The sequence below is a fragment of the Galeopterus variegatus genome, unplaced genomic scaffold (assembly GCF_000696425.1).
Source record: "Galeopterus variegatus unplaced genomic scaffold, G_variegatus-3.0.2 Scaffold4802, whole genome shotgun sequence".
In the NCBI taxonomy this organism is placed as follows: domain Eukaryota; kingdom Metazoa; phylum Chordata; class Mammalia; order Dermoptera; family Cynocephalidae; genus Galeopterus; species Galeopterus variegatus.
Window position 1 is genome coordinate 126117 of NW_007730913.1, and position 8429 is coordinate 134545.

General features: G+C 42.5%; 1 protein-coding gene across 1 annotated transcript in view; it reads left to right on the top strand.

Annotated features, from left to right (window-relative positions):
* Window positions 1–4184: 4184 nt before the first annotated feature.
* LOC103603817 (nuclear body protein SP140-like) overlaps window positions 4185–8429 on the top strand; it is a 15150-nt gene continuing 10905 nt past the window's right edge. The window contains exon 1 of the mRNA XM_008588405.1: window positions 4185–4216. Within this exon, the coding sequence (XP_008586627.1) occupies window positions 4185–4216 (32 nt within the window). The remainder of the gene's footprint in view (window positions 4217–8429) is intronic.

Here is an 8429-nt window from a genome sequence, read left to right on the forward strand (position 1 = left end):
GCGCGGAGCGGGCGGTGGGCGGGGAGCCGCGGGCAGGGCCGTGCACCGAGCCGCCCCCGCCGCCGCGGCCTGGGACGCCCCCGGGGCTCCGGGGACATGGGGGGGGGAGGGGTGCTGCCAGCCCAGGTCAGCCGGGAGCGGGTGCAGGACGCGCGGGGACCGGGAGTCCAGCGTCTGTCCGCCTCTCTGCCCGCCTCTGTGTGCCCATCATGTGTCCTCCTTCTGTCCCTGTGGGAGGATGCAAACGTCCTGCAACTGGACCGTGGAGGGGGTTGGACAACTGAATGAATTTACTAGAAATCATCACATTGCGAGAAACGAAAAGCCAGAGGGGGTGCGTCCGAAGTGCCCAGAAGTTGTCAGGATAAGATGATCACATGGGAACGGGGAAGGACAAGGGAATCCGAACACGACGGCAACCAGGGGACAGGCGGCGGGGACCCCGAGTGTGTGGGGCCAAGGCAGAGCCAGGGCCAGGGGAGGACTCCGGGGACGCGGCTCAAGGGGGGCAGGCGACATCCCCTTCTGCACGTCCCTTTTAAAGATTCCTATGAGAAATCCTTAGATATAGAAATCTGGTTAACTTCTTTTAAATCAGTAATTCTCAAATATATTTGATCTCGGAGTTCCCCCCACCTGGACACCCACAAACCACCCTTCAGGGGAAAAAAATGTGATTCTAGGTTTAAAACGTCTTAAAACCAAGGCTAGGCTGCATGGGACAGAGCCCTCCTATGCTCCCCATGAGGGCAGGAACGCAGCGTCTGCCACCCAAGTACAGACAGGGCAATGGGCCGGCCCTGCAGGTCACAACCGTGGGGGTGACTGAGGCGTGGAAGCCACAGCAAGTGGGTGGTGATGGAGGGAGATGCAGGGAAAATGTGATGCTGCCAGCTGGGGAGAGGGCGCACTGACGTCTCAGCCCTCCGTAAGGCACGGTGCTTTCAGATGCAGGCATATCCATAGGAAGAGGGATTAAGCCTATTTCATGCAAATGTCACACTTCATTTACCTGAAGCCCCTCCACTTCACCTGGAAAACCCCTTCCAGGACGTCCCAGGAGCCTGACTGCAAGAACTTCTTCCTTTAGACCTTCAGAGATACACCAGGCAAATGCAAAGGGAAAAAAAAAGAGAAAAAAGAGCAGGAGTAGGAAAATAATGTCAGAACGTCAGATAAGGAAAAAGCATTATACGAGGAAAAGACAGATGTGAATAAAGACAAAAGATGTTTATTCTAAGCAATACGTGCTCTAGAATACAGTAGTAATGGGGACACCTCACCTGTTAATTCACATGCAAGCAATGTATGTAGTGAGAGTCTATTAAAATTAGGTATATTTCTTTTTTAGCTCAATTTTATTGAGGTATAAAAAAGCATTCATCTTAAGCATACATTTTGATGAATTTTACCAAATGTAATCACTACCACAATCAAGAAATAGATCCTTTCTGGACTGGCCTGTCAGCTCAGTTGGTTAGAGCACCACCTTATAACTCCAAAGTCAGGGGTTCAGATCCTCGTACCAGCCAGCTGCCACACACACACACACACACACACACACACACACACACACACACACAAATAAAGAAAGAAAGGAACCATTTCCATCACCCCCAGAAAGTTCCTCTGTGCCTTTTGCAGATAATCCTCTCCTCAACCCCAGCACCAGGCAACTATTGATCTGCTTTCTATTACTACTGATTAGTTTTGCCTGTATTAAAGTTTTATATAAATGGAAACATATGGTGCATACTTTTTGTTGTACGGCTTTTTTTTTTTTGCTCATTATAAATGCTTTTGAGATTTATCCCTATTCTTCTGGATCGGCAATTCGTTCTTCTTTAGCAGGTGTTCTGGCCACCTGTGCTCATCCTGTCTGGTCAACGTGATGTTGTTAATATTATCTATCAGCATGATGTTCTATGGGATGTGCAGGTGATCCGGATCTCTTTGAACCATATTATAACAAAGGGCAGATGAGTTAATATAAACCTGTGACAAAACAGTAAATAATATTCTTATGTGTCACACATGAACACAAACTGTTTCTGATCTTCCTTTCTCATCAGAATGGAAAGAACACATTTGTTAAATCCGTGGCCACACACCGTGTACTTGAGGCCCATGGAATGACCTGGGCTGGAGATCTTACTGCCCAGACTGCCCATTTTCCTAGCTTGGTCCTCCAGCTTTCCATAAATTCTGTGAGCTGTGCAGTATGCTTCTAAAAAATTGAATTTGTGCCTGAGTTAGCCAGAGTCAGTTTGGGTTACTTGACCCCCAAATATCAGCTGATTAAAAAAATTGGGTACCAGAGGTTGAATTGCAGGCAAAAGATCTTCAAGGAAATATGATCAATTTGAGATTGGTTTCTGACATAACTGGACCTAAAGGTAGTGAACATTGCATTAATGTTCAAAGGTGGAAATTTGCTAGGCTTTGGCAAGCAGGGGCAAGTTGGTAAATTAAATTATAGCACTGCATTGTGATCAAGATTCTGTACAATTCACACCCCACTTCCAAGTGTCAGATCCTAGCACCCTTAGCAATATGGAGAGAAATCTTTCAGGTAAAATGAAAGCATCCACTTGGGTTTGGGGATTACCACCTACTTGCCCTAAATCTGGGTGGAGAACAGAGCGAGGAGGTAGGCTGGAGTCTTCTTGCCCCCTGGTCACACAGAAGTAAAGGAAGACAACTTCACCCAGCCTTAGGAACCAGGAACGTCTGGTGGTCCTAAATAGTCTTGGCCCAGGCATTTCTGATCCAGGAGAGGTTCTGTAGTGAGCATAGGGAAAAACAAGACCATGGGAAATAGGAGCTGAAAGTCCAGAGAGAGAGACCCACATCTGTGCAGCACTGGGTAGGTACAGTGACCCTGCCCCACTGGAAAAGATGTCCTCATTAATGTCCTGGAATCTGTCCCAGCCAGACTGGTGTTTGCTCTTTGTGGAGAAAGAAAGCAGGGGTGGGCAAAGGGGTAGAAATCTCTTGCCCTCTATAAGTATATTTTGCAAACTTATGTGTGCAAATTTCCTAGCACGTCTGTAATGAACCAGAAGTGTGATTCAGGGGCACATATTGTGGAAAAATACTGCTCTGCTTCTGTCCCCCCATCCCCGCCTCCACCCCCACTGCTTTGGCCACTGCTCTGTCTTAGGCCCTGAATTCTACAATTACCTGGATTCCCCTTCACCCTCTTTCTTTGATCCATTGTTCTGCCTAGATTTCTAGTCCTCTGCTTTTGTTTAATTTTGCTCCCATTTATCTTTCAACTGTATGCTGACATACTGTATTTTTGTAAGTTGCTTCAAATCCTTTGCAGAATGAGGGCTGGGTACACATGAGAAAATTGGGTACAAACAAATGCAATGCACCTATCTGCCCGCATCACATTGTCCTTCAAGGTCTCAATAATCTCAGCTCCAGACCCTTTCCCCATCCAGTGAGAAGCCTGTTGCTGTCCTTAACATTTCAGTGAAATAGTTGAAGATGAGTTTTCTCCCACTCACCCCGGCTGCAGTTGTTAAGTGCCCACGTGTTCAAGCAAATGCAGAACTGCACCTCGGGCTTCTCTGCCCAGCGTTGGCATGCGCCCTCAATTAGAGGAGTGGAGAGAGTTCTCTTAGCTCTGGCTGCTTTCCAGAAATGCTAAGAACATCTCCCCTACTTTATAATGCTGAGCACCTTGGCTCCCTCCAGCTCCATGTCCAAAAACTGGGCCTAACTCATCCAGTCCAGGCTCAGCAAGGGGCCCGGCCCACCCACAGGCCAAGGGACTTGGAAGTACTCGGCTCTCCCCTGTCCTTCTCACAGCCACATGTCCAAAAACTGGGCCTAACTCATCCAGTCCAGGCTCAGCAAGGGGAAACTATGCCACCTCACCTCGAAACAACTGGGATCTGGTTTAGTTGAACAGACTTTCCCCCCGACTTCCATAGGCTCTTGGAGTTGGCCCTGCTTTTCTTCCCTGGGACCGAGAAACGTCTTGAAGCCGGTCAAGCGTATCAGTGCAGCCCTGTCACATGGCACTTTCACTTTTTTTTCCTCTTCTGGTGCAAGACCTGAGGGATTGGTCGGTTGTCAGAGTCTCTCCTCAGAGCCCTGGGAGGGCACCAAGGCAGCGACACTCTAACTGGGTGTGATCTGAACTCACAGCCCAGCGGGGCCCGCTGTGGAGGATGGCAGGTGCAGGCGGTGATCCCCACTTCAGGTAAGTCACCGTCCCCTCTCCTTGTCCTTCATCTCTGGGAACGTCAGTGTTGATATTTGCTACTTATGTCTACCCGGCCTCCTTCCACATATATGCGATCAAAGATTACAAATACATCAGCAACGAGGAAATCAGATTTTTAAATTGCAGCCAATTAGCTGCTGGGAAAACTTAAGGCCACCCTGACTCACATCACCTTATTTCCCTGGTGGCTGGGCTGGTGCTGTTAGAACTTCATGGTCTCTTCTGAGGCTCTGCTGCAGGATCCGATGATTCTTCATGCCCTGGGAACCTTCCCATCTCCCTCAGGCCTCCTTTATCCCCACCCCAAAAGAAAACTCTATCCGAAAAAGATCTTAGAAAAATTCATATCCACATCACATGCCTGTCTGCTGTCCAACTTTTTCCAGTTCGCATAGTTGGGGGCTAGTTCTACTCTCGGCCCATCTGTGTGGCCCTGAGTGCTGGCGTCAGTTCAGGATCTCCGAACACTTGATAGGAGGAAGTGAAAGCAGATGAGACCAACGACAGATGCAGGCAGATGGCGAGTGAGTGTTTGTTTTTTGGGTTTTTTTTGTACTCTGCAGTGTGTTACACATCTGGGTAGAGAAGGATGAAAACTCTTTTAAAAATATAAGACTCTAAAAATTAAAATTAAAAAAAAAACAAGACAAATACAAATATATTTTTATTAGTAAAAATTAAAACACTGTAAGAGTATATGGAAACACTTCTAAGTGGGTCTCTGAGCCCAGGCGACTTCTGGTGCTGGTGCAGTCCCAAGAAGGCAACGGTTTTTGCTACCACCAGCAGCAGTGGGGGCACCAGGTTGGTCCTCAGTGCCTAGCATGGTCACTCCCACAGAATATTCCAGACTTCGCTACTCCACCTGCTTGTAGAGAAGGGAGAACGAGAGAGTCGAGTTCAAAGTCCAGCAGCCCACTGAGAAAGGAGGGCAGGGTAATGCTGACCTGATGGTATGAGTATCACCTCTGCGTCTCTTTGCTGGAAGAGATTGTGGAGAATCGTATCATTTCTTCTTTCAATGTTTAGTAGAATTCACTAGTAATACAATCAGGGCCTGGTGCTTTCTTTTTTGGACGTCTACTAATTATTGATTCAAGTTTCTTTAACAGACATAGGCCTATTCATATGATCTGTCTCTCCTTGTGTGAGTTTTGGTAGTTTTCCTTTTAAGGAATTTGTCCATTTCATCTGTTTCCTAATTTTTAGGCATAGACTTGTCCATAGTATTCTTTTATTATCCTTTCAATGCCTGTGGAGTTCAGTTCAAAGTCCAGCAGCCCACTGAGAAAGGAGGGCAGGGTAATGCTGACCTGATGGTATGAGTATCACCTCTGCGTCTCTTTGCTGGAAGAGATTGTGGAGAATCGTATCATTTCTTCTTTCAATGTTTAGTAGAATTCACTAGTAATACAATCAGGGCCTGGTGCTTTCTTTTTTGGACGTCTACTAATTATTGATTCAAGTTTCTTTAACAGACATAGGCCTATTCATATGATCTGTCTCTCCTTGTGTGAGTTTTGGTAGTTTGCCTTTTAAGGAATTTGTCCATTTCATCTGTTTCCTAATTTTTAGGCATAGACTTGTCCATAGTATTCTTTTATTATCCTTTCAATGCCCGTGGAGTTCATAGTGACCTTTCTTTCATGTCTGATAATGGTAATTTTTATTTTCTCTCTTTTTTTCTTTGTTAGCCTGGCTAGAGATTTATTAATTTTAGTGATCTTTTCAAAGAATCCGCTTTTGGTTTCACTGAGTTTAACATTTTCCTATTTCAATTTCATTAATTTCTACTTTAATTTTTGTTATTTATTTTCTTCTGCTTGCTTTAGGCTTACATAGCTACATTTTCCCCCTCTAGTATCCTCAGATGAAAGCTTAGATTATTGATTTAGATTTTTATTCTTTTCTAATATGTGCATTTAATGCTATACATTTCCCTCTAAACACTGCATTTGTTGTATCCCATAAATTTTGATAAGCTGTGTTTTCATTTTCATTTAGTTCAAAATACTTTTCAATTTCTCTTGAGACTTCTTCTTTGATCCTAGAACTGTTTTATTTAATCTCCAAATATTTTGGGATTTTTCAGTTGTTTTTCTGTTAATGATTTCTAGTTTAATATCACTGTGGTCTGAGAACATACTTTTTATGATTTCTATCTTTTTTTAAGTTGTTAAGGTGTGTTTCATGGACTAAAATTTGATAGATCTTAGTAAATACTCCATATGGGCTTGATGAGTGTGTGTATTCTGCTGCTGTTGAATGGAGTATCATATAAATGTTAGTTACATCAAGTTGATTGCTATTGCTGTTCAGGTCAACTATATCTTTACTGATGTTCTGCCTGCTTGATCTATCAATTAGTGAAAGAGAAGTGTTGAAGGCTACAGCAATGGTAGTGGATTTGTCTATTTTTCTATATAATTCCATAACCTTTTGCCTCAAATATTTTAATACCAGTTTGTTAGTTGCATGCACATTAAGGACTGTGTGTCTTCTTGGAGAACTGGCCCCCTTATCATTCCATAAAGCTCCTCATTATCCCTGACAATTTTCCTTGTTCTGAGGTCTGCTTTGTCTGAAATTGAAATAGCTACTACAGCTTTCCTTTGATTAGTGTTGGCATGCTGTGTCTTTCTCCAACCCTTTACTTTTAAATTCTCTGTTTTTAACATTTGAAGTGACTTTCTCATAGACAACCTATAGTTGGGTGTGTGTGTGTTTTATGTACTCTGTTAAATGTTTTATGCACTCTTTTAAATGGTGTTTTTAGACCATTCACATTTATTGATGTAGTTAGATTAATATCTACCGTGTTTGTAAACGTTTTCATTGCACTTATTGCTTCTACTTTCTCTTCCTTTCTTTTCTGCCTTTTCTGGTTTTAGCTGAACATCTTATAATTCCATTTTCTCTCCTCTCTTAACATATCAAATATATTTCTTTCAAAACATTTTTAGTGGTTTCCATGGTGTTTCCAATATACAACTAATCATGTCCACTTTAAATTACACTACACCACTTCATGGGCAGTGGATACATCTTATAATTAAATGTCACAAATTCCTCCCTCCTGTCCTTTTTAACATTGCTATCAGTCATTTTACTTATCTATATGCTATAATCATCCAATATATTGTTGATATTATTACCTTGAACAAACAAGTTAGGATAACTTAAATAGGGAAAATTTATATTTTATAAAAATTATTTCTGCATTTATTCCTTCTCTAATCCTTTTTCTTTTTTATTAAATGGAGATCTGAGTTTCTGGCCCAATACAATTTTCCTTCTACATGAAGAACTTCTTTTAACATATCTTACAGAGTGGGCTTTCTGGCAATGAATTCCCTTAGTTTTTGTTTATTTGAGAAAATGTTTACCTTAACTTGGAATGTTAATTTTACAAGATACAGAAGTCTAGATTGATAGGTTTTTTTCTTTTACCACTTTGATTATTTCTTTCTACTTTCTTTTCTTGTGTGGTTTCTGATGATAAATCTAATGTAATTATTATCCTTGTTCCTCCATAGGTAAGGTATTTTTTTCCTCTGCCTTCTTTCAGCATTTTCTCTGTCTTTGGTTTTCTGCAGTTTGAAAATGATATGTCCAGGTAGAGATGATTTGATAGATATCCAGCTTGGTATTTGCAGAGTTTCCTGAATCTGCGATTTGTTGTCTGTCATCAATTTTGGAAAGTTCTTGGCCATTATTACTTCAAATATTTCCTCTGTTCTGTTTCTCTTTCATCTGCCTCCAGCATTCCAGTTATACCTCTTGAAATTATTTCAGCTGTAGGGGCCAAGAGAAGATATCCCCTTCAAACCCCTGAAGGTTTTCTGAAAAATCAAGTGATAAACACCTATTAATATGAAGAAAAGGCATAACAAATTTTATTTGATCACAGTTTTATGTGGCATGGAGCCTTCAGAATGAAGACCGAAAGATATAGGGAAAACTCTCCATGTTTATGCTTAGGTTCTATGAAGCAGGCACAGCCATGCAGAAATGTAACTGGACAAAAATGATATGATATAATACTGATAGACTGAATGGGGAACCCAGCAAGGCCTATTTTCCAGATTCTTCTTGGCCTTTCTGTGCAGCCTTCCTTCCTCCCGAGGGTGTACGAGGGTCCCTTCTTTTTTTTTTTTTTTTTTTTTTTTTTTTTTTTTTTTTTTTTTTT